Source organism: Mauremys mutica, chromosome 7 (assembly GCF_020497125.1).
Source record: "Mauremys mutica isolate MM-2020 ecotype Southern chromosome 7, ASM2049712v1, whole genome shotgun sequence".
Classification (NCBI taxonomy): Eukaryota; Metazoa; Chordata; order Testudines; family Geoemydidae; genus Mauremys; species Mauremys mutica.
Window position 1 is genome coordinate 17,654,698 of NC_059078.1, and position 26,312 is coordinate 17,681,009.

The 26,312-nt window shown below is 44.2% G+C and overlaps 1 protein-coding gene across 3 annotated transcripts in view; it reads right to left on the reverse strand.

Annotated features, from left to right (window-relative positions):
- The window catches only part of RAD18 (RAD18 E3 ubiquitin protein ligase), a 115,573-nt gene that overhangs the window by 85,888 nt on the left and 3,373 nt on the right, over positions 1-26,312 (reverse strand). For all 3 annotated transcript variants that reach the window (XM_045025566.1, XM_045025565.1, XM_045025567.1), the window contains exons 3-5: positions 21,989-22,050; positions 19,266-19,336; positions 208-566 (exon numbers count right to left, since the gene is read on the reverse strand). In XM_045025566.1, coding sequence (XP_044881501.1) covers positions 208-566; positions 19,266-19,336; positions 21,989-22,050 — 492 coding nt within the window. The remainder of the gene's footprint in view (positions 1-207; positions 567-19,265; positions 19,337-21,988; positions 22,051-26,312) is intronic.

A 26,312-nucleotide genomic window follows, 5' to 3' on the forward strand; every position in this document is an offset into this window, starting at 1 on the left:
ACATCCCAGTTAAACATAGCAGAATGTAAATATTTGTACCTTTCATCTCAAAGTAATACAGAAAGATTAATTAAGCATTTTAATTAATTAATAAAAAAATAATTAAGGCAGGCAGTGTATATCTGATATTGGCAACAAACAAGGTAGAAGATTTTGGTGACTACAGCAAACAAGCATGGAATGAGAAAGACAACACAGGCAACTCACCTTTTGTAACTACTTTCATTACAGAGGTAGAGGGTTTCTCAGGATTTCTCAAGCCTTCGGGACTTGTGGCTGCCATCCCTTCACTGACCACATCGTGAGTCTCTGCAGAACTACAACATATATTATCTGTTTCTTGTTCATTGTTGCAACCTTTATATTCCACCTCAGCAGCTACAGATGTCCTTTTAGGGGTCTGAGTGTTTTCCTTTATCAAGAAATGGTCTATAAGTTGTTTGTCTTGTTTTAAAGCTGAACCAACCATGGAACCCACAGCATGACCTTTGCCAGTAGAATATTTGGTATGGTTTGTTGAAGGAGAAACTGGTGGTGAATCCAAGACAAACTTGAACAGTTGCTGCCTAGAAATATCCAAAAGGTAAACATATAATTAGATAAACATCATATTATTATTGTGTCCCTCTGATAGCCTTCCCTCTACCCTTCTTTGGAAAAAAAGCAGGGAGTAAAGAGAGTAAAAAAAAAAAATAATAATGGAGATATACCTATCTCCTAGAACTGGAATGGACCCTGAAGGGTCATTGAGTCCAGCCCTCTGCCTTCACTAGCAGGACCAAGTACTGATTTTGCCCCAGATCCCTAAGTGGCCCCCTCAAGGGTTGAATTCACAACCCTGGGTTTAGCAGGCCAATGCTCAAACCACTGAGCTATCCCTCCCCCCCTAGGAAGTAGGGAAGCTTCCTAAGCTCTAGTTCCAATTCTTTGTCATTCCCCTACCTGTTAACAAGGCACAGCTTGAGAAATCCACCTCCTCATGTAAAATAGGAAGCACTCTCATTCAAGGGTTCAGAAGAATCAAAGAATTCATTACAAAGAAGAAGCATCCAGCTCTTCCAGCAAAGAGAACTTACTAAACATTAAGTATCAGAGGGGTAGCCGTGTTAGTCTGGTTCTGTAGAAGCAGCAAAGAATCCTGTGGCACCTTATAGACTAACAGACGTTTTGCAGCATGAGCTTTCGTGGGTGAATACCCACTTCTTCGGATGCAAGTCTTGCATCCGAAGAAGTGGGTATTCACCCACGAAAGCTCATGCTGCAAAACGTCTGTTAGTCTATAAGGTGCCACAGGATTCTTTGCTGCTTTTACTAAACATTAATCAAGTGTAACCACAGTGCTACCTTCCTAAATCTACAGACAGAGCTAGTGCCTCTGTGGCAGCTCAGAACTCTGTGAAGCTAAAGCACAGCAAAAACGCTTAAGTGCAAACTGCTAAAGAACCCTGGGAAAGACCCTCCTTGCTACTATAGGCCTTTCGTGCTGCTGAAGAAAATTAAGATGTTCATTACCGTTCCAGAGCTGGCCTTGGGAAACTTCTTCCTGACACAGATTTGCACAAGGAGCTTATATTGCCCAATGAGGCCACCGCACTTCAATCCCCAGCACAGGAGGCTGAGGGACATGTTACAGGGTGTGTCCACAACACACAGTACTGCTGAAATTCTGGGTGGCACTCTGACCATAGGAAGTTGCGAACAGGCTATGGTAGTCCACAGGGCTGTCTTACGTTATATGAAGGGTCTCATTGGCCCCTACCACCATCTCAGAGCTGCTTGTTTTTGTGCTGCACTTCTTAGAGAAAGGCAAATATTACACCCCCTAAAGGCAACAGTGAAACTAACAAGAATCAGGTGAATTTCATTCTGTTTTAAGATTGGGAAAGCTTTGAACAGTAGCAGTGGCAGCCACTGGTGCTACTTGTAGACAATAACTCATCAATTGAGGCTAAAGAAATACAGAGTAGTGGACACAGGTATCTATTTTGCAACTACCTGAAAAACTGAAGGAAGGCCACAGGAAGCCACAAAGGGCAGCACACTTAATTAGGAAAGCCGCACAGATGTGCACACTGCACTCAGAGGGGTGGCCACAGGTGGGCCTGGAAGATCGGAGTGGGATGAGGTGGAGAATAGGTGGGGGCAGTGGGTTGAGGTGAGGGATGGTGATAGGGGAGTTTGGGGCATGCAGGGCTGCTGCGGGGCGAGGCGCCTCTCTCTCGGCCCCAGCCCCAGGGCTGCTGCAGCAGGGCAAGGCGCCTCTCCCCCAACCCAAGTGCTGCTGCAGGGAGAGAAAAAAACTGTGAATGCAACAGATATTTTTAGGGTGCCATAGAAAAGGAGAAATAAAATATCATGGAATAAGTAGAGAATATGAGGTAGGAAAGAAAGATAAAAGGAGAAGAATATCACTAGAGACAACACAAATGCACCATAATTTATTATAAAAATAAAGGGGGGGAAATGGTGTTAAGTCTGGAAGGAAAAGATTGTTTGGGTTGGGTTTTTTGCAAAAACAAGAGGAAAGCAGCAAGTTACATTTTAAATGTATCAAACTGGCTGGCAATATGTTACATTATATCAAAGTAAACAGCATACAACTGTTCCAATCCTTTAAATCAGCGGTCCCCAACCTTTTTGGCACCAGGGACCGGTTTAGTAGAAAAAAATTTCCGCGGACCTGTGGGATGGTTTTGGGACGATTCAAGCGCATTACATTTATTTTTTGTACTTTTATTTCTATTATTATTGTAATATATAATGAAATAATTATATAACTGACCATAATGCAGAATTAGTGGGAGCCCTGCCCCCTATCTGACCCCCACCCACTTCCTGTCCCCCCGACTGCCCGCCCCCCTCAGAATCTCCAACCTATCCTGCTCCTTGTCCCCCTCACCATCCCCCAGAGACCCCCCACCACCCTGGGACCCCACCCCTGCTCCCTGTCCCCTGACTGCCCCAACCCCTATCCCCTCACCCCTGCTGAGTCCTGACAGACCCCCCCGGAACACCCACAATCCAACCCCCCCATTCCCTGCCCCCTGACCGCCCCCCCAACCTCCGCCCCCTCTCTGTGCCCTGACTGTCCCCAGGACTCCCTGCCCCTTAGCCAACCCCGCTGGCCCCAGCCTCTTACCCCCAGCTCCCCACTCACCCGGAGCCTCAGTGCCTCGCCCGACAGCTGCAGCGTGCCTCCAGCGGGGCCTGAGCCCCGCCCCGCTCAGAGCCGCATGGTGAGGGGGCGGGGCTGGGAGCTCCACGCCGAGCGGAGGCAGCTGAGCTCAGCCCAGAGCTCGCAGCCCCGCCCCCTCACCACGCGGCTCTGAGGGGGCAGGGCTCAGGGGCCCCGCCAGAGACACGCCGCTTGATGTGCTAGGGGTCGGTTCGCGGCCCGGTTCCTAACAGGCCGCGGCCCGGTACCGGTCCGCGGCCCGGGGGCTGGGGACCCCTGCTTTAAATGGAAGGGAACAGAGGTATCAGGGTTTTTTTTTTAATTATTATTCTTACTTGAAGTTGCAGGATTAGTATTTTCAAGTGACAAATATAAGCCTATGAGTACTGGCATTCTGCATCAGTAACTCAAGAAACTGTGAATGTCATTACACCATTTGTACTAGCACAGTCTCCTCTCTGTATTTATCCTCTGCATTACCTCAGGATTTCTCCTCCTTGGTAAAGATTATGACTGTTCACTCAACAGAAAGTTCCCATTAAAGAACAAGTAACAATGTCCAATTCAAGACATTCTTATACTAAACAAACTAGTTAGACTATTTTTATTAGTTGTTTAAGGTGCAGCAACTGCACAAGATCCTTTGGTTGGTTGGTTTTTTTAAATCCATACTTCTGCCACCAGGTGAATCTGCAATACTACTAGTCAATGGCTCTTAAATTAATTTAAGGACCACAGTTACCACTCACACTGAACCTGTTAGCCCATGTACCATTGGTATAATTGCAACAACTATTTAAGAAACAAACAGAGAACCAAGAGCTCTCATTCTGATTTTTATGCATTACAAAATTCAACCTTAAACTGGGAAATTCACATTTACAATAGTCCCAAGGCACGGTGAACTTCTACAGCACAAACGAGAGTCAAGAGCAATTAACTGTGGCAACAACAAATGTTTTGCTGTCTGCTCTCAAACAGATGTGGTCTGTAAGTTTCTACGGGTGAAAGGATTGTTATTCCACGACAGACATGCAATAACAGAAAACTCTAGCTACTGTTGTCACGGGACTAAAATCAGGAAAAATAAGAACTAGCTGGTTCTGAACATAAAGAGTGAAATTCATCTTGTGCAGTGTCTTTATGATTCACTTTATACTCCTTGTTAGAAGCTTACATGGTGGGTTAATTTCATCCTAAAAGATCAGAAAACTATGAGACAGTATATCCATTTAAAGCCTTAGGCATCAACAAAAGAACATTATAATTCATATATGGGAGAACAGGACAAGACAGGTGCAGATCACTGTACAGTAATCTTCAAATTAAGAGTAATATGCTGAAATTTTAGAAGATTTATCATATGGTGGACTGCTACATCCTACACCAACGATGCAAAGAAATTAGACACCTATTATCCATAAATATTTAGGCACAATTCACTCCATCAGTGTGTCTTGCCAACGGCACAATTTTCGGGGAGGAGGTGAGCAGAATGGGGGGGCAAGAAAAGAAGGTCAGGGCAAGGTGTTTGTCTTACTGGCACATAAAATGCACATTTCTTCAAAATCGACCATAGACACGTAATCACAGTCAGCAAACAGTCTTTTCAAATTGTTCTTTTGTACAGAAATCGAGCAGGTACCATTCTCTCCACTGCAGCAAACTAAACTACATGCAGTTCAGATAACATAAAACAGATCAGAAAAGATAATCATTTGGCTTTGTAACACAGATCAGCTCTCGCATGTTATTGCTGATGATAAAAAACTTCTAATATGTTCTTATTGGTAAAATATCTAAAAGATTACCTAGTGGCCCATAACTCAGTTTTCTTACACGCTAGAGCTGAATCTATTTCTCCTATCTTTGCAGCTTATTGTTTCATGTCATAGATGTCACATTCCCTCAACAAAACAATGTGGTTTACTATTTAAAAAAATAATTGAGATAATTATATTGCTTTACAGTTTGGAGAGGTTCCAGTCCATGGCTGACAGTGAATTAAATTTACTCTTCTGATCAGCTTACCGACTCACCAAACTTTAGAGTGATAAATATTAGGAAAAGAGTAAAATATAAAGATCAATATACCTGCCTACAGCTTGTAGTGTCTCATCTTACTAAGATTATAAACTCTACTGGGAAGGAATCATCTTGTATCTCAGTGTTCAGTGGCTAGAACAATAGGTCCACAATCCTACATAAATACAACTAAGAGATACTAATGTACAAACAACTATCCTGTATGCAGTTTTTGTTAACTCCAGCTCCCATCCTAAAAATGTGTTCTGGTATAAAGTAGGCATCAATGCAAGGGACAATGATTGGGGTTGGGGGAACACCACAAATTGCTTCTAAAAAATAAATACAAAAACCTAGTTTCTCTATCAACAAAACGGGCTAAAATTCTATCTTAACTATAAAACCTAAGAGAAACACATTTTCTTAAGGAAGACAGAAAAAGAAGCTTGTACAAACTCTTTTGCTCTACTGAAATACTAACACCACTCCACAAATCATATTGGATTTAAAATAAAAAAATTATCCTTCAAAATTAAATTGCAAGATTCTCACAAAATTACATCAATTACCCAAACTGAACTGTGAACAACAATCAATTATATTCTCAGAGTTCTCTCTCATGTTGCGTTAGATAATGAAGACTGAAAACAGACTTTTTAAAGACATCAGTAACCAAACTTTGGACTGCACACAACAAAAGAACTTTACACCTTTACAATTCAGACATCCATGCTATGATTACTATATTTTAACTTGTCTATCAAAACACAAATGGATCAGGTCAGTCTACACTTATTTTGTGGGAGAATCAAAATACTGTTACTAAATTCCAGAAAGGAGACAAAAGTCACACAATGGGATTTTCTGAGTCAAATGTTTTTTTGACAACATACCACAGTGACATTTAGCTGTGTGGTGACATCTAGTGGCTATATTTTGTGTGTGATGAACCAAACAACATCCCGAACACAATGACAAAATCTAGTGACTTTTCACTAGATTGAAATTTCGCTGTATGCATCCTTTACATTCTACTTGTATGTTTGATTATAAATACAAAATAGCCCCATTTACCTGAACCAACACTACCGTACTTGAAGGTTTCTTTATTATTAACTGCCACCACCTTCTCTTCCTGTCTATTGAATCCCAGTTATCCCAACTTCAAATTATCCCTAATGGTTCTGACAATAGTTGCTCCAAGTGGTTTTGACAACTAGGATTATACTGCAGTTTCATTTGTCCCTCCAAACCAGGGGTGGGCAAACTTTTTGGCCCGAGGGTCACATCTGGGTGGGGAAATTGCATGCAGAGTCATGAATGTAGGGCTGGGGCAGAGGGTTGGGATGCAGGAAGGAGTGCGGGGTATTGGAGGGGTTGTGGTATGCAGGAAGGGGCACAGGGCAAGGGGTTGGGGCAGAGGAGGGGTGCAGGGTGTATGAGGGAGCTAAGGACAGGGGTTGGGGTGACGGAAGGGGTGCAGAGTGCAGGAGGGGTGCGGCAGGGGGTTGGGGTGCAGGAGGGGTTATGAGTGCGGGCTCCGGTCCAGCGCCACTTACCTTGAGCAGCTCCAGCGTGGCAGCGGCACACAGCAGGGCTAAAGCAGGCTCCCTCCCTGTCCTGACACCGCGCCACTCCCAGAAGTGGCCAGCACATCTCTGCAGCCCCTAGGGGGAGGGGAGGGCAGAGGACTCCGTGTGCTGCCTTCATCTGTGGGTACCTCCCCCAAAGCTCTCATTGCCCATGGTTCCCCATTCCCAGCCAAGGGGAGCTGCGGGGGGTGGTGCCCGCAGGCGAGGGCAGTGCATGGAGCCCTCTGCCCACACGCGCGCACACACACACACACACACACCCTGTTCCCCAGGGATGTAGTGCCGACTGCTTCCAAGAACAGTGTGGGGCCCGTAACACCACGGGGGTGGCAATCCTGCAGGCCGGATCCAAAGCCCTGATGGGCCGGATCCAGCCTGCAGCCTGTAGTTTGCCCACCCTGCTCCAAACCCAGAAGGCAGAAAGGCCAGATACAAGGCTACCATATAACTAATGCCAAGTATCAGAGGGGTAGCCATGTTAGTCTGTATCCACAAAAGCAACAAGGCATCCGGTGGCACCTTAAAGACTAACAGATTTATTTGGGCATAAACTTTCGTGGGTAAAAAACCCCACTTCTTCAGATGCAATTGAAGAAAGCTTATACCCAAATAAATCTGTTAGTCTTTAAGGTGCCACCGAACTCCTCATTGTTTTCATATAACTCACTTTCTGTCACACCCAGATTTGTAAATTTCACCTAGAAACTGATTCAAGTGGTAAGTACTGGTTTGACACAGTAAGATTGCATTTGAAATTGCAAACAATGCAAAGTGTATATAACTATCAATTAAGAACAACTTTTACCCTCAGCTAAATTATCTATGATATGTTTTATAATTTTAAACACAGCAGCATATTATCCTATCTGAAAGGTTACAGCCTCATAACTGGGAAACCTTAGTTTGAGAATGTGTATGGTCTTTAGTTTTAAAAGGTATAAAGAGGAGCCAACAAGATCTGTAAATAATCAACATCTCACAAACTTTCACTGTTTTAACCCTTACGTCTGCATCCCTCCTACTCTTTGTTTATTGCCATCTTCCTGTGTTATGTCTAATTTAGATTATAAATTCTTTAGGGCACTGAATTTCTCTTTTGTCTGTAAATTGGCATATATACCTATGGTTCCATGTAAACAGCTTGCCCTGTCTAGGTGCCCAATGGCAGTAGGCATGGGTTTAATAATGTCACACAATACCTGGGAAAACTTGTACAGAGCACCATCTAAAATGCACGAGATATATAAAAGCAAAACCAAACTAAATCATATAGCAAAAGTACACAAGTTCCTTCTTATATCAGGAGATCCTGGATCCCAATGATCATAAGCACATTTCCCTTGCCCAAGTGTTTATGAGTGCGATGGGGTGTACTTGCCCCACACTGGAGCAGAAGGGGTTAAGGCAGCGCTCTGAGCAGCGGAAGCCATGTCCCCTCAACCCTGCTGGGCATGCTCCAATTGCTGCTACAACATAAAAGGGAACAGCCTAGCTCAGTCTGGGCTGACCGCTGAGGAGGAAGGAGGCACCTTGCTGTCTCCAGCCAAGCAGCAGCCAGCATCCCTGACCATGGGAACAGGAGATTCTGAGACCCAGGCAGGTGCCCAGGTACCTGCAGACGCCTAGGAAGATGCAGTCACCACCCAAGGAGACTCCAAAGACACCCCGACTTCAACTACAGGAGTCACGGTAGGCGTTAGCCCAGGGAGGAACTAGCCAGTGTCCCTGCAGCAGTCAGCGTATTGTGGGCAGAATTCGTGCTAACTTAGTGGTGAAACCATTCGCCACTACCAGGGCCCTGGACTGGGACCCAGTGAAGCAGGGAGGGCCTGGGTCCCCCTACCCCAGCCACCCACTTTGGGGGGCGGCCCAACAAACCTCCTCCTACTGACTCTGCCCCTTGGGCCGCACTTCCCTACAGCCCAGGGGGAGTCCTACTGACACCAGCCATTGAACCATGCAGCCCTGAGGCTGAAGGCAGCCATACTGACTTTACCACTGGGCTACCACGCCTTTGCCCCACCCCTAGGGTGATGGGGTGTACTTGAACTGCAACAATGAGATAGCAAATAAAGAGAAGTGGGTGAGAACTCACTACTTCCAAATAAGACTTCAGGAGAGGAAAACAGGTTAAGCCTCCTAGAGAACAATTACATGGGACCGCTATAAATGTCTGGCATGGTATTTATAACCCACACACACAAATTCTCCTGAAAGTGTACATCTATATAAAAAATTACAGCGCTTTCAAATGGCAATTACCTATATGGGGAAAATAGCGGGAGGGGAGAGGAGGTTTTATATCCTCTCCTGGATAACAAGTATTCTTGACTAAAAACGCGACCATCACCATTGGAGTGGGGGAGGGAGTTCTCTCTTTACCACATACATAAAGAACAATGATCATTTTCAGTTCAGACCAAATAAATTTTCTGTTTATGTGATACACAAATTGACTGATCACCTTCACCCAGCTGATTGCCATTATAGAATAAGGGCTTGTCTTCACTCTCTTCCTAGCTCAACGTATAACTCAAGTTTTGCCTCAACTCAATTCCTGTCCACACACAAATCTATCGCTCAAGTTAAGTGGTGCCTGAAGTTCAAGCTGACTGGCCTATCGGGAGGCATAGGCTGAAGCTCCAGAGCAGCTTATGCTCTCACTAATAATGGACTAGGGATGCAGCAGGTTGAATTACAATCACCCACCAACTACTTATCAAATCACTCTGTGTGACTGAGTGTTGTTTCTCAGTTGGCTGCTTTCTCTTGAGCTAGAAGAGCTCAAGTGAAGTAACTTTACAGTACTAACTCCAGCTAATTGTGGTAGTGAAGACAAGCTCTAAGGCAGATGAGCTTTTTTTAAACCACATCAACCCAAGTTTATATTTCTGATTAGTTTGGAAACCACTGTTCTTACTGCCAATGATGCAGCTCTGCACTGTCAACACATAAGGGCAGCATCAACAGCAGCCCATTTTACCCTCCAAGATCCACAATTCGTTTTCATGCCTCATTCAAAGAGTGGTAAATTTTGTCCCTAAAGTATGGTCCAAATAACCAGGCTTTGAGCTGGTGAAATCCAAGAAGGCTGGGGAAAGGCTGTTCTTCAGCCACAAAAGTATCCTCAGGGCTGCAATTGCCCCCAAAGGGGGGCACTCCCTTGCCCCAAAAAATGTCCAGTGAATTGGCATGTAGCCTGCCCCTCCCCCCAAAACTCCCTCTCCTCCAGTCAGTTGCAGGAAGATCATGTGGAACACAGTTCTATGGGATGCAGTCCCCAAAAAGATTCCCCACCCAAAGCAGCTTCTTAGGGCTTATCTACACTACTGCTTAAGTCAATGTAACTTACGCCTCTCAGGAATGTGAAAAACCACCCCCCTGTGAGACATAAATTATATCGACTTAAAGTGGTGTCTACACCGCACTAGGTCGGCGGAGACGCTCTCCTGACAACATCGCTTCTGCCTGTTGTCGAGATGAAGTAATTATGTAGTGTGTCTTCACCAGATACACTGCAGCAGCACTGATATAGTGTGGTAATGAAGACAAGCCCTCAGAATCCTTCTCATACACCTGTGCTATGGAACTATACCCAGGGGTGAGCTGCAGACGGTTCGCAACGGTTCGCGCGAACCGTTTGCTAAAATTAGACGCCGGACAGCGAACCGCTTGCTAAAGTTCTCTGTCCGGCATCTAATTTTAGCAAACAGTTCGCGCGAACAGTTGAAAATTCTGCCTCCACCTCCTGCCATGAAGCTCCTCCTTGCTTCTCCTCCCCCACGGCTTCCCGCGAATCAGCTGTTCGCGCGGGAAGCCTGGGAGGGCTGAGAAGCAGGCAGGCTTCCCCGGCCCAGGAAGATGACCCTAAGGTAGGAAACGGGGGCGTGTGCCCCGGCCGGTCCCTGGCCGCGGCCCGTCCCCGTCTCCCCGGCCGCGACCCGGCCCGGCCCGCGTCCCCGACTCCCCCCAAACCCCTCCCCGGCCGCCCGGCTCCGGCCGCACCCCCACCCCCCCGCCCTGCCGTGCCCCCACCTACCGTCCCCGGGTACCCCCCCCCCGCCCCGAGTCCCCGCCCGACCCTCCCTGGCCGCGTCCTCCTCCCCCCCCCCCTGTTCCCGGCCCCGCGTTCGCGGCTGTTCGCGGCCCCGCCCGACCCCCCCACCCCCCGGCCCCGGGTCCCCGCCCGACCCTCACCGGCCTCCCTGGCCGCGTTCCCCCCCCCGCGTTTCCGGCCGCGGCCCTGCCCGGCCCCCCCCCGGCCCCGGGTCCCCGCCCGACCCTCCCTGGCCGCGTCCTCCCACCCCCCCTGTTCCCGGCCCCGCGTTCGCGGCTGTTCGCGGCCCTGCCCGGCCCCCCCCCCGTCCCCGGGTCCCCGCCCGACCCTCACCGGCTGCGGCACGGCCCCGCGTCCCCGACCCCCCCCAACCCCTCCCCGGCCGCCCGCCTCCGGCCGCACCCCCCCCCCCCCATCCCTTGCCCCAACAACCCGGATGCTCGGCTCTGGACACGGCCCCCCACCTCCAGCCCGGCCTGGCCCCGTGGCTCCAGCCGCCCCTGCTGTTTTGCCAGGGGGCCGGGCTCCGGCAGCGCGTGGCGGGGGCCCCGGCTGCCCGGCTCCAGCTCTGGCCGCAGCCCTCCCTGGCTCCACCTGGCCAGCCACCTGGCTCCGGCCGCTGGGCTCCCGCCGCATTCTCCGGCCGCGCGACTCCTGTCCTGGCCCGGCCACGTCCAGGCAGCGCGGTAAGGGGGCAGGGAGGGGGTGTTGGAGAGAGGGTAGGGGAGTTTGGGGTGGGGGTCAGAGGGCAGAGAACAGGGGGATTGAATGGGGGCAAGGGTCCCGGGAGCAGTCAGGAAAGAACAGGGTTGGATGAGGTGGTGGGGGCACTCAGGGACAGAGAGAAGGGGTAGTTGTATGGGGTAGGGGTTCTGGGGGGCCATTGAGAATGAGAGGAGGGGTTGGGTGGGGCGGCAAGGGGTTAGTCAGGGGACAGGGAAGGGGGGGATGGGTCAGGGGTCCCGGGGGAGGGTGTCAAGGAACATGAGGGGTTGGATGGGGAACGACCCCCCCCCCCAGAGGGGGGGGGGGAAGGAGGGAACCCGTTGTTAAAATTTTGGAGGGAGGAGGGAACCCGTTGTTAAAAATTTGGCAGCTCATCACTGACTATACCAATTCAGAGCCCTCTACATCCACCTGGTGGGGCAGGAGTCACAGCACACAGTGGGCAGTTCGCAAACATTCAGAGGCCCACATCATCCTTATTAGGTCCCCCATCCTGCAAACACACATGGGCTTGAAGTTAAGTACAAACAGAAGAATTTGCAGGATCAGGGCCTAAGACTTTTTAGAGTTATTATGGTTATTCCTTTCCATGCCCATGCACACACTGACCTTGGAGCATAAGCTTTTATTCACCATTTTCCAAAATGCGCTTGCAACATTAGCATTTTCCTTTCCTAAAGGCCTGTTTAAGAGAAATATTTGAATGTTGTGGCACACACAATATTTATTTATTTAAGGCCTAAAAATGCTGAGCACCTGGGCTCTACTGAAATCAATATAAGCTGCAGGTGCTTGGCACATTTGAAAGTCAGGCACTTGAGAGAGGGTTTTTTTGGGGGGGGGGGGGAGGAGTAGGAAAGGGTGTCTTGCACAAGCCACTGCAAGACAGAAACCAGTCCTGTGTATTATAAAATGGGGCCGTAAGAGCTGGATGAGCACAGTCCACATGCAGACAATATTCCCTCTTGGGTCACCTTTGGCTGCAGAGGAACTGCCATGTCAGGCCATAAACGAATGACTACTGCAGATACTTTCGTTTTTACAACTGCAGTCACCTCACAAGCAATCTCCTAGCTCCTGCATGTGATTTCAAGATCACATAAAACTGATGAAGGGTTTACTTACAGAACTGTAAGCCCAGTCTCAAAAATATGTAAATGTAAACTGTGTATCCCAGTGATGCATTCATTCTCTTGCATGCCTGAGAGTAACATACAGGAGAGACTGGTAGTCTTGAAGCAAACAAGGTGGTTTCTGTTCTTGCACGCATCAGCTGAGAGAGCTTTTTTTGGCCAGTATTATACACAACACCACCACATTAAAATTAAGCAAGACTCCCCACTAACAGAACAGATTTCTGGCTTAAGAACGCCACTGCCCTGAGGAACCACAACTGCTTTGCCATATGCTTCACATACTTTATTCAGAAGGCCTCCAAGGCACCCATTTTGTTTCCTCTCTGATGAACTGCCCTGTCCACAGCTAGCACTAAACATGTGCACAGCTTAACGACACTGCTCTTTACACATCAGGACAGAGCCAATCAGTCCCCAGCCCCTTAAAGCTATATGCACATCCCTTTCCACACATCAAGGTAAATAACCATCTTTTCCACACATTAAACCACATGGGGGCGAGAGAAACAATCACAGTTCAACACAGTAAGAACACTGTTATTTTTCCACCAGCCATTACAGCCCAACATCATCATCATTTCACACAAAGCTCCAACTAGGCTTTTCTATGGCCTGATCATAGCACTTAGGCTCCTTCAGCAATCTACCCACACATGGATGGGACTGGGGAAACACCCTCACCCTTTGTTTCCCTACTGCCCTCCAAACACTCACTGGGTGTCCAAAAATAAACTACCAGTAGTTACTGCAGTGTATCTGAGACCAGTTGTTCCTGTGTTCTCTAACCATTGTATTTCCATGAAGGGAGGCTACTCTCCTTTTAGCCATTGTCTATCCTAAACACAGTAAGGGCTCGTCTTCACTGCCAAGTTAACTTGAGTAATAAGTCCACTGTTACCCTTAATTCAGTCCCATCCACACACAAAACCCCTTAACTCATGACTGCGGTGCTTTTTGCTTGAATTGCCTCGCCCACACAGGGGCATAGCCCAGCACAACTTGTCAGCCGCTAATATGGCCACTCTGTAGTATAAACGCAACCACTTCAGTGCTGCTAGTCTTCCAATACCTTTCCATGATACCCCCTTCTACTCTGTGTGCCCAGAAAGACAGACAAGTTCTCCCATAATTCACTAAGAAGAGTTCATAGAGCAGTTCAGCTTCCTGATGCTCTATAAATCATGGATGTATCCCAGGAAGTCTTAGCACCACATGAGTGAGTACAAAATGGGCCTGGCATATTTCCCCATGTCATGGTCTGCACCCTCACTTGAAACTGGGGGGTTTCAAGTTGAGGACCAGCATGTATCCCCCCACCCTAAAATCCTAGGGTAGGTCTCCTTGTCGCTGCCACCAGTCAGGTTAAAGTGTCTGACACACTGCCTGTCCCCCAAGCTTCCCCTGGGGAACCCAGATTCAAACCCCTTGAATCTCACCAGAGAGAGAGAGAAACAGCCAGTTCCCCTCCTCCCCCTCTTCCTTCTCTCCAACCTGCTCTGGAGAGATATACACCGAGTCAAATCCTTGACTCAACACAAAGAGGGACTCACTTCCCCCCTCCCCTTCCCTAGTCCTGGAAAGAGATACCTGATTCAAACTGCTTGAATCAAACCCAGGAGGACTGTCTCTTCCCCCCTCCCCTTCCCCTGAATTTCCACAAGAGAAGGAATTAACCAAGTCCAAAGAAAAGAAAGAATTTATTAAAGAATAAAAAGAAAATACAGAATCTCTATGAGCCCAAGCTGGACATTCATAGGGTATAACCTTATCAATCTCTGGAGAGAATTCCCCCTCCCCCTTTCTCAGTAAAAGCAATATCAGCAAACAGGAATAAAGCATTTCCTTTAGCAAACACACAATTGCAAATATAGAAATCAAATCATAAGACTAATTCGCCTTTCTAATACTCACTATTAATTAGTAGAAACTACTCCAGGAGAACTTGGAGACATGACTGTCCTCTCTTAGATCCAAAAAGAGTTCTAACAAAGAACACAGACAAAGGCTTCCCTCCATAGAGATTTGAAAATAATCTGTTCCTTGATTGGTCCTCTGGTCAGGTGTTTCTCAGGTTACTGAGCTTGTTAACCCTTTCCAGGGAAAAGAGACCTTAACCCTGATCTGTTTATTTATGACACCCCACCCTCACCCTTCTTGTCCTCAGGAAACAGCTGAATACTTCTGCACATATTCATATATATATTTTGAAAGTATGAGGCTGGAAAACTTCTGCTTAAAAAGGTAAATTGGAAAATGACGAGTCTCAAAAGACGTCTCAGAAAAAAGCTTAGGAATAGTCAACTATAGCTGTCCTTCTGTGTACACACAATAGAAAGAAGATAGAACACAAAGTATTCATAAAACTGGAAAAATGGAAAACAATACACTTATCCCTTTAATGAATCTGATGCAATTCTACTGCAGAGACTTGCAAAGGAAGGTATTACTGAGGAATTGTCTACACAGTGCATTAATCTGCACTGGAGGAGTGTAAATTCTAGTGTACACTAGCATGACACTAACTGGCCCATGTAGACCTTGCTGGCACACATAAAAAGGTCTCTAGTGCATACAGATATAGTCCTGTTTCACACTAGAATCTCTTTGGCATGCACTAGTGGACCATGTAAACAAGCCCGTACATAATCTTCCAAATATAACGTTGGCTCAAAATTCAGTACTTGCACTAATACAATGCATTTGAGGTCACCTTTCCAATTTCAATTAAAATATTTTATGATGCATATTCCTATTCTATGCCTCAAGACACTTCCTGCAACCTGACAGTCATCACAGAAAAATATTCATATTAGAAAGTGATTATGGGAATTCACAGTAACCACAAAGGTCAGTAAGGAACAGTATTCAGTACTGATGCACTATAAGTACTTCTTTTCCCCCCATGAAATGTTTTTTTCAAGGCTGTTTTACATGCTTCACAGATTAGTAGAGGAGACTACTGTTTTAGGTCTACCGATCCAGCTCTATGTTGAGAAATTTCAAGTCACAAGGGCGAAGACTATTAAACCACTGTGAACTGTAAGATTTATATTGATTCATCAAAGCAATCAAAACAAATTAAGGTTTAGGATTCAATATCATAATGGATCCAAGTCAGCACTGCTTGTTCCCTGAAAAATTAAATCCTAATAAAAAAAAAATCCATTTGTCACTAGAGGAAAAAGTGCAAGCTCAACTATTGGAATGGTGCAATTTAAAATCTTTTTTTAAAAATTCAATTAAATCTAATTGCATCCATGGACCTTCCTCAGGAGACAGACACACAAAATGAACAATATATTCTGCCATCATTTATGAATCCAAACTCCTCATTGACTTTCAAGCAGGGGTCAGCTTTAAAAAAAAAAAAAAAAAACCAATAGCCCATAGCCATATTTGCTTCCTATAACTAAGCATAATTAAAAAGAGGAGCAAAGAACAAAAACAATCACTTGCTATCTTACTCCTTTTATAAGTCTCCCCATTATCCTTTTGTTAGCACAAGAAATCTCACACAGACAAATGCATCAACTCTGTGGTAAATTCTACACCAACCTGTGCTTCTTTTGCTGTTCCCACTATTCAGTGCTACAAAATAAATCCCTAAGGCGAACCAAGAGCAAAACAAGAAATAAGATAGACAACATCCAAGTGAAAGCACAATATTCCTACAAATCTATCAACTAACTAGAAAAATTCAGATTTTAGTCTCGTTGGACAACTTTACATTTATTCTGCCCCTTAAGTCCATGTGAGAATTATCTTCTGAATGAATAATCATTAGACCTGGTCAAAATATTTGTCAAAACATTTTTTCAACCAAAAAAGATTTCACTGAAAATGTTCATTATTGTTGACATTTTCTATTTTGTTTCCTATGAAAACCTTGAAACCAAAAATAAGTTATGATTTCGGTAAAAAAATTTTGTTTTTCAGTGTGTCAAAAAAGAAATTTTCATGGGAAATTTGGGGAAACTTTTTTTTAAATTTCTCACACAAAACTAGTACTTTTCTACAAGCCTTTTTAAATCAAAAATCTGCAGCCGGATTGAAATTAACTCCTTTTCTGTTAAAAAAAAAAAAAAATTTCACCCAGACATGTTATTAAAGTGTTGTTTATTTTTAATCCATGGCTAAAAAGTATTGTTCAAATACTTTTCTTTAAATTATGGGTATTTGTAATACAATACTGTCGCAAAGGTGTATTTTTTCTTTTCCCACCCTTACCGTGTCAGAATAATCTCACTAACTCTAGGAGTAGACCTTCCAATTCGTCTCTGGATCACAAATTCTCCCACAAGAATGAGTGAAAGAAATAAAACTTAAATTCAGTGAGGTTATGTGCCCTTCATAGGCATCCCTAATGCAAGCTGGAACTTCATTAAGCCCCGTAAGTATGTAAAGCAGCTGCTGCCATAGGATGTGGCAACGTAGGTCTTCCCAGTCCATCTCCTTCTCTTGGCATGGTAAACCATTCTTTCCTCCCATTATTGTCTCAGGCATCTAACAAATAGCTCTCTCGTGATTTCCATTATATCGTCTCTGCTTCAGAAGGCTTCTGTTTCTGTTCAAAAACACATCTGCTTCCACAGAATATCCGCAACATCATTGAAGTCTTCTCCAAAATAATTTTTTTTACAGTTGCCTTTCACCTACGAAAGGGACTTTTCTAAGCTGGTTCCAGGTTTTAGGATTTTCTAGACTGGAATACAAGCCCTTTTGAATGTGTATCACTGCAACCTTTTCTCCATTCTGTGGTTCACCTGTGTTTCCTCATTTCTTTAAGAAACACAGCAATGATGTAAGTCTCCATGGCCAAAATTAACTCCATATATTTAAGAAACGCATTACTATTACAGAGAAAACCCATCAGAGTACTGCCCTGTACAAATCTCAGTATTCAATCCCTTTCCCCAGTACAATTGCTCTTATCTTAAAAGGAAATGGATATATGGATATTAGCCTATTAATAAAGTTAACCTGTTTTGTTGAGGTTAAAAAAAGTAACCAGAGGCTTAAGGCCTCATATATGAGAGTTAGAAATGTATTTAAAACAACAGTTTACACTGTACAGGGAGGTCAGAAGTTCAGTTCACTAAAGAAATTACATTGGAACTGGAAGACAAGCAGATCAATGCTAACACAGTTCATTCTCACAACTGGCAAAGAAGTTGTCCAACTTTCATCAGCACCTTTTAATAAAACAGTCACTATAATCCTAAAATGGATTTGGCAACATCTCTTTCACAGAGGAAGTACCTTGAGCACTCTGACACTGCTTTTCACCTTGTCCCTGTACGCTGGCTCCTAATGTGAGTCTATGACTCTGAAGGGTCTTATGGGAAATCAGTAGCAATAAGAGCTTAAAGGCCTTCCAAGGTGGCAGAGTACCTTGGCTGGCAACAGCAGCAGGACTAGTGAGTTACAGGAAATTTTCCAGAATCTACTCTGCCTCACTGCCACGTTCTCTATTACATTTTCTTTGTTAATGGCTGGTTGTGAGGAATCTCAGTGTTGCATGGTTATTTATGGCTTTGGCTTTCTCCTCTTTCATTTAGCAGATCACTAGCTGTTAGGAAACGTCTGAGGTTCAATTGCATTATAAATCATGAAAAGGATTAACTCATTTAAAGGTTCCAAAAGAGTCTGAAATAGTATTCTGTTTATTCCACTGAATTTATCTTAGTAGTTAAAGACTTGTACAGCATCCAACAGGAAAATGGACTTCACTCTCAGCTTTTCATAGGCTTGTCATGTTTACAATTTTAAAGATATTATCATTTTAGAATCACAGTAACAAATGTTATACTAATATAACTAGCACACAACATATCTATTTTAGCATTTCTACTGCAGTTATGACTGTCTTACAAACATTTTCCGCTAAAGACCATTCATTTACATAAACAGAGGAGCTTTTCTAGTATAGTATATGCTACAGAATATGTCTGTTTGCAGATCTTAGTATTTAATTGAAATTCCAGGCATACCCAACACTCAATTTGTTATTGTCCAATGCAATATGTGGAGGATACAATTATCAGTTTTGACTTCCAGTAATTACAGTACTGCTATCGGCTTCAAGCAAACCTGACTAGGATGGAGGTCACGGGTCAGAGTAGGGTGACCAGATGTCCCATTTTCAAAGGAACAGTCACGTTTTTGGGGACATTTTCTTATATAGGCGCTTATTACCCCCCACCCCGTTCCGTTTTTTTCCACAGTTGCTATCTGGTAATCCTAGGTCAGAGTAAACTTGAGTATAAAATTAATTACAAACATCTTTGAAGCACCATAAAGCAGCTGTAATACTGCTACCAACTATCTTACCTACTTGCATAGAGGGCACCACTACAAAGTGCGAAGGGCCAGGTCCAAAGCCTACTGAAATTTTCAGTAGTTTATTCTCTTTGGTTGCATTATGACACACAGGCCTGGTTTTTTAACTCAAAACACAAACACACTATGGCATGCAGGCTTAGCTAAAGGAGTCAAGTGATGTCTATATTTCTAACCATGGAAACGTACGTAATATTTGAAAAATTCTGTTGTACCTTGCAGAATTAAAGTTTTTTACCAGCTCATCTAATATCCGGTTATTTTTCAGGTCAGGTTCCGTGACTGCCTACAAAAGAACAGAAGTAAACAGACAGTGTTCAAGCAAACATAATTTACTTCTCAGATGTGTGTTTCGGACACCACCCATACAACCCTCTCCCCTCAAAATTGTTGTCAACAAAGTTGCATAAAAATGAAGTTCAAATATCTTCTACTGAAAACCATCTAAGACCCTGAAATAAGTGAGTCTCGACAATGTTAGGTAATACCCAGAAGTATAGATAAAAACAATACTTTGTTCTAAGACCAACCCCATTAATACTAGTCTCCAACAGTGCTTTATTGTACCCAAGCTCCAATCATTTTGGAAGACAAAAGTACGCTCCTAAGGATGAGATACAAACAAGAAGGCGTAAACAAAGGAAAATGTCAGATTATGGGGTAGTTTTCTGCATACATATCATTCTTTTAAAAGAACCTTCCTCTCTATTTTAATTGTTCTCCTGTATTACCATTCCAAAGCTTCCTTCGCTCTTACTCATATCAATCAATGGGATTTTTAAGAAGGTAGAAGGATGGATATAAAATGTGCAGTTCAGAAATATATACTGAAAAGTCTGCACTTTTTTAAACGTCAAAAAACTGGCAATATATTACAAATAGACCTTTCTGAATTCTTGCCTTGAACAGACTCATGTTTTAGGAATATGTAATGAAAATTACCTATATTTTGCCAGTACTTTTGAAACATTGTTTGTTGTATTTAAGCAGCCTACCATTTAAAAACATCCAGCAAAACCCAACAGGCTTAAAGGCAAATCCTATCTTAAAGTCTAAGACAAGGTCGGCAACCTTTCAGAAGTGGTGTGCCGAGTCTTCATTTATTCACTCTAATTTAAGGTTTCGCGTGCCGGTAATACATTTTAACATTTTTAGAAGGTCTCTTTCTATAAAAGTCTATATTATATAACTAAACTATTGTTGTATGTAAAGTAAACAAGGTTTTCAGAACGTTTAAGAAGCTTCATTTAAAATTAAATTAAAATGTTGATCTTATGCCGCCAGCCTGCTCAGCTCACTGCCAGCCTGGGGTTCAGTTCACCTAGGCCGGCAGTGGGCTGAGTGGGGCCTGCGGCCAGGACCCAGACCTGGGGAGGGGAGGGGTTTAGGGATCAGGGCAGAGGTCTGGGTATGTGGAGGGGTTCAGGGGTCAGGGCAGAGAGCTGGAGTGTGTGGAGGGTGTAGGGCAGAAAACTGGACGTGGGGGGAGTTTCAGGGGTCAAGGCAGAGGGCTGGGGTGCTCGGCTCATAGCAGTGCTCCCAGCCCTCAGCAGCTCATGGCAGGGGGCTGGAAGGGATATGCCTTGTTCCACCCCCTTCCCCAAGGCCCCATCCATACCGCTCTCTGCCCCCTCTACGGAGCTGCCTGCACGCTGCCGCTCTTCCCCCTCCCCCTCGCAAGGGCCATCAGCTGATCAGTGCAGGGAAGGAGAAGAGGAGGGGCAGGAAAGCAGCATGCTGGGGGAAGAAGCGGGGTGGGGGGAGCTTGGCTGCCACAGGACCAAGCTTCTGCCTCCTGCCCCCGCAGGGGAGAGCAGTGGGTGGGGGGGCTGAGTGGGGCTGGGACTGCGGCAGCGTGCCACTCAAAATCGGCTCGTGTGCCGTGTTTGGCACGAGTGCCGTAGGTTGCCAATGCCTGGTCTAAGACAAATGGTCTTCCATGCCCTATATTAAGTGAAAGTCTTTCAGATAAGATCTTAATAAGAAAGTTCTGCCTGTACTACATGGCATGGGTATTGTTGGTCCTCTCAGTGTTTTTCAGAAGAGAAGAGATTTATTCCAGTATCCATGGCCAACATCTACCACGCCTCTGCTCTATAGTATACTGCTATCCTCCACCCCAGAAGTGGCTGCACTACACATCTGATGTGTTGTATGGAACTCATTTTACAATATGAGTAGAAAATATACTAAACTACTTATTCTACACAATAGATACATAGGAATACACTTAATCTCCACTATGCAAAGTGTCCTAGCAGCATCAACAAGACTTAATTAATTAGAACAAGAATGTTTGAAAATGCTCTCATGGGGGCGGGGGGGAGGAATCAAAAAAATCACTTCTGAGTTTACTCAATCTAAACATTCCTCACCAGCCACCCCAAAATAACATGTACTCCTCAATTTAAAATATGGGGGATGGGGGAGGGAAATCAATCAAAAGCCATTTCTATTGGCTATAGGTTCTGTAAAAGTCTATTTTTACTAATCCTAAATTCTGGATCAAATTCAACCTGGCAGTGTCTCTTTAAAAGACCAGTAATGTGAACCATGCAATGATCAAAGATAGATAAAAATTAATTGTCCCTTTGGGGAATAAATGCAACATTTTCAAACTCAGGTGCCTACAAGTAAGTGCCTAAATCTGTATTAGACCACTTATTTAGGCGCCAAAGATTGCAATGACTGCAATGAATATTCAGGACCTCTGAAAAAACTCATGACACTTAGCTGCCTAGATATGGATTTTAGGTGCTCAATTTGAGGCTCTCTCATTTGAAAATACCAGCAGAGGTGAACAATACAAGAAGCAGTTCTATATATCTTACAATTACATATCTGATTAGACCCAATGAGGGGAAAAAAAAGTCTTAATACTAAAGATTTACCCAAAACAATATAGAAGAAAAAAGAAAAACAAAACAAAAACACTTACCACACAACATGTTGGACACTGAGTTTTATAAGACAGAAATTTGCGTATACAAAGGGAACAATCTGAAAAAAAAACAAATTACATACCATATAATCAGAGTGTACTAAGCTAAGATGAATACACATTGTTGACAGGTTTCAGAGGGGCAGCCGTGAGAATCTGAATCAGCAAAAAAACCAAGGTGTCCTTGTGTCACCTTAGAAACTAACAAATTTATTTGGGCATAATCTTTCGTGGGCTAGAACCCACTTCACCAGATGCATGAAGTGAAAAATACAGGAGCAGGTATAAATACCCCTCTGCCATGTACATTGGCAGTGCTGCTATGTCTCTATGCAGAAGAATAAATGGACACAAATCTGACATCAGGAATCATAACAGTCAAAAACAAACACTTCAGTCTCTCTGGTCACTCAGTAACAGACCTAAAAGTGGCAATTCTTCAACAAAAAAAACTTCAGAAACAGACTCCAATGTGAAGCTGCAGAACTGGAATTAATTTGCAAACTGGTTACCATCAGATTAGACCTGAATAAAGACAGGGAGTGGTTGGGTCATTACAAAATCTAAACCTAATTTTCCCCAATACTAATTTCTCCCTACTATTACTCATACCTTCTTGTCAACTGTCTGTAATGGGCCACTCTCTTACCACTTCAAAAGTTACACTTGGTATCCTGCTGTTAACTGATTTATCTTGTTAGACTGACCTCACACTTGGTAAAGCAACCCCCATCCTTTCATGTATTTATACTTGGTTCTGTATTTTTCACTTCATGCATCTGATGAAATGGGTTCTAGCCCAAAGCTTATGGCCAAAAAAATGTGTTAGTCTCTAAGGTGCCTCAAGGACTGCTAGTTTTTTTGGTTTTTTTAAACACATTGTTGAGTAACTATATATATATTTTTTTTTCATCTAGCAAAATGTGAACTAAAGTAATTATAGTCATACATAAAAACCGAAACATTCAATAAAGAACACTATTCTATTTTAATGGAACCTTTACCAGCATATTTCAGCATTTGATCTCAGTCTGTGTGTCCATTTAAAAATAATATTTAGCAAATATACCCCAAAGCAACATCAACTTTTATTGTTAAAATATCATGGTTTACTGAGCTAACCTTCAAGTTTGAAATAACTACACTTTCTAGAACCACAAAATTCAAATCCCATCCAGTATATGGAGTAAAATCAGGGGGAAGATTTAACACAGGTTCCATGCTCCTATCTTTTAGGGCTTTTTCCAAAGCTCACTGAAGTCAATTCACTAACTCCCATTAACTTCGGAGCGCCTTCCATTAGCCATTATTTTTATCCTCCTGCTAAGAAATGATTAAACGGGGTAAGGGCTTAATCCTGCAATGTGCTGAGCACCCTCAACCGAAGTTGAAAGTTTATTTCAGTGGGAGTTGAGGATGCTTAGCATCTTGCAGAATTGAGCCTTCCAGAAGGGCTTCTTTGGACTAAAGGAGTATGAAAGGCCTAGGAATTCCTGAGTTCCAGTCCCAGCTCTGACAATGACTCAGTGCGTGGATATGGGAAAGGCACTTTGCTTCTCTGCCTCAATATCTCCATTTTACTGAATGGAGAAAAGACCTCCCTCACAGGAGTGTTTTTAAGTGCTTTGAGAATGTAAAGCTCCATAAGCATATGAGTGCTCTGTGTTACTGTTATGTAAATTAATAGATTGGATTAAGTTCTCTGCTGATAGGTTTTTATTCCCTACTCATCTACTGTCAAGTAAATGTTCCGTCCTAGTTTTAACTCATAGGCATGGCTTTCATTACACCTAAGTAGAGTTGATTAAACTTTCCAATAATATAGTAATTGCATTTCTTCTTGAAACAAATCTATTTTTAAGGAAAAATCTGTCAGAAGCATCACACTCTGCATCCCAAGTTATTCACAGATTGCTTTGGGCATGCAGCTGTCTAACAACAGCTGGAAGAACACATCAAGCAATAAAACAATTATTTAATTTTAGCATGTACTTTCTTATTGTTCCAATTAAATTTCCCGCACCTCTCTGTCTGCAATAATCACAAGACACCTATGTGAAACTGCTTCTGCAATATACCTTCCTAAGGGCTAGTCTACACTGAAGCTGTAAGTCAACCTAAGTTATGCTACTTCAGTTATGCAAGTTAAGTAACTGAAGTCGAAGTAACTTAGGTCGACTTAGAGCAGTATCTACACCACACTATTTTGACGGGAGACACTCTCCTGCCAACTTACTTCCAGTCTCTCAGGGAGATAGAGTATAGATGTCATCAGGAGAGCGCTCTGCCATTGACTTAGCTTGTCTTCACCAGACCCACTAAATCGACATTGCTAAATCGATCGCAGCAGTGCCAATTTAGTCATAAGTACAGAGAAGCCCTAATACAATGTGAAAAGAACATTAGGGTTACAAAACCAATCACTCAAAAATTGGGAAATGCCGGAATTAAGGATGCCTGCACAAACTTAACTCAGCCCCATTGTGCATATGCTAGCACAGGGATCGGCAATCTTTGGCACATGGCCCATCAAGGAAATCTGATGCGGGGCCAGGACGGTTTGTTTACCTGCAGCGTCCGCAGATTCAGTCAATCCAGGGCTGCAGGAAGTGGCATGGGCCAAGGGATCTGCTGGCCGCCACTTCCCGCAGCCCCCATTGGCCTGGAATGGCAAACCATGGCCAGTGGGAGCTGCGATCGGCCAAACCTGCAGACGCTGCAGGTAAACAAACTGTCCAGGCCCACCAGCGGATTTCCCTGCTGGGCCACATGCCAAAAGGTTGCCGATCCCCGTGTAGCATATCAATACCAGCAGCACTGACATCACTGAAGAGTCTCCCTGGTGCCCAGCGCCAGAGCAACCCATAGCACCCAGGAACAGCAATTGCAGGGAAAGTCCTGCTTGGCCCCTGCAATCCTAGGGTATGCTCAGTAGAGATGTAATCTTCCAAGAATTTAGCTGTCAAACTCCACCAAGTCTCTACAGACTAGGTGCAAACAGATTTTCAGAGGTATCTGAATTGGCCCAACATGTAAATTTTTTGGCACAACCAGCAAAAGGCACCACCAGGGCAACACCCTTGTCAAATTTCAAGCCCTTGCGCCAAAGCTACATAGCTTCTCAACAAACTAACTGTAATTTTTTTTTAAACATGAGCAAAACAATGTATTTTTTCCTAATCTCATGCTTAGAAATAGCTAACGCACTTTTTTGCTGAAACTTGCCAGCAAATTCAGCCTGAGGCAGACACCCAGCATGGAAAATTTCAGCCAAGACAGTAAATATTTGGCAAAATCATAATCAACTGAAAACAGGATCTTATAATGGGAGATGACAGGTAATCTTAACTAGAGGCAGCACTACCAGCTCCACCTATAATCCCATCTACAAGACATCTTTGAGCCCTACTCCTGACTCTGGGTTTTGCTAATGTATTATTCTGAAAGACACTTCAGCAGTGAGTTGACAGATATACTCTTTGTAACAAAAACAATGGCATTTAAATGCACTAGTCCCTACAACAGACATCTGCATCCTCAACAAAACAGTGGTTGTTTCCCAACAAACCTCTCAAAAAACGACTGCCCAATTTACAACCTGCATTTATGAAAGTGTGGGCTAGGATGTATAGATGAAAGATGGTGGTCTTTGCTCACTAAAGACAGTGGTTACCACTGAACCATCTAGTACGAGGCACCATCTGCAAGTTCTGATTTAGAAGCAAGGACACTAGAATTTTGCTGCGGGGGGCAAGTTGCCTGCCAAACTGCCCCAAATGTGAGTGGCATTGCAACCTGACACATGGAGTCACAACATCACTCAAATTTGACCTTGCCTCCCCTCTGCTATGCCAGCAGAGTAGAGACTCCGCTGTTACGCCGCCCAGCTGTGGTCAAAGGTTGGGGGAGGGAATCTGGGCGACCCCCTCCTTGCACCTGTTTAAAAGGGCTATACATTTTTTTTTTTAAATCCCATCAAGAACTTATAAGCTCTACACTGCACTCTAGTAAATAATAAAGGACCAAATCATAACTTTCCATGTGAAACACCACCAGAGAGGAATTTTTATGAGGAAACCTCTGCACTTACTCTCTACAGCATGCCATGAGAACTGGGTGCAGGAAGGGGCTAGCTCCCTGCAGTAAAAACCACAGGACCATCCCCCAACCCTGACAGATCCTGGGGGAAATCACAAAAGGCCAGGATCATGCACACTAAGGTTATGTTTACACTACCGCAGTAAGTCGACTTACGCTATGCAACTCCAGCTATGTGAATAATATAGCTGCAGTCGACGCACCTTAGGTCAAGTTACCATGG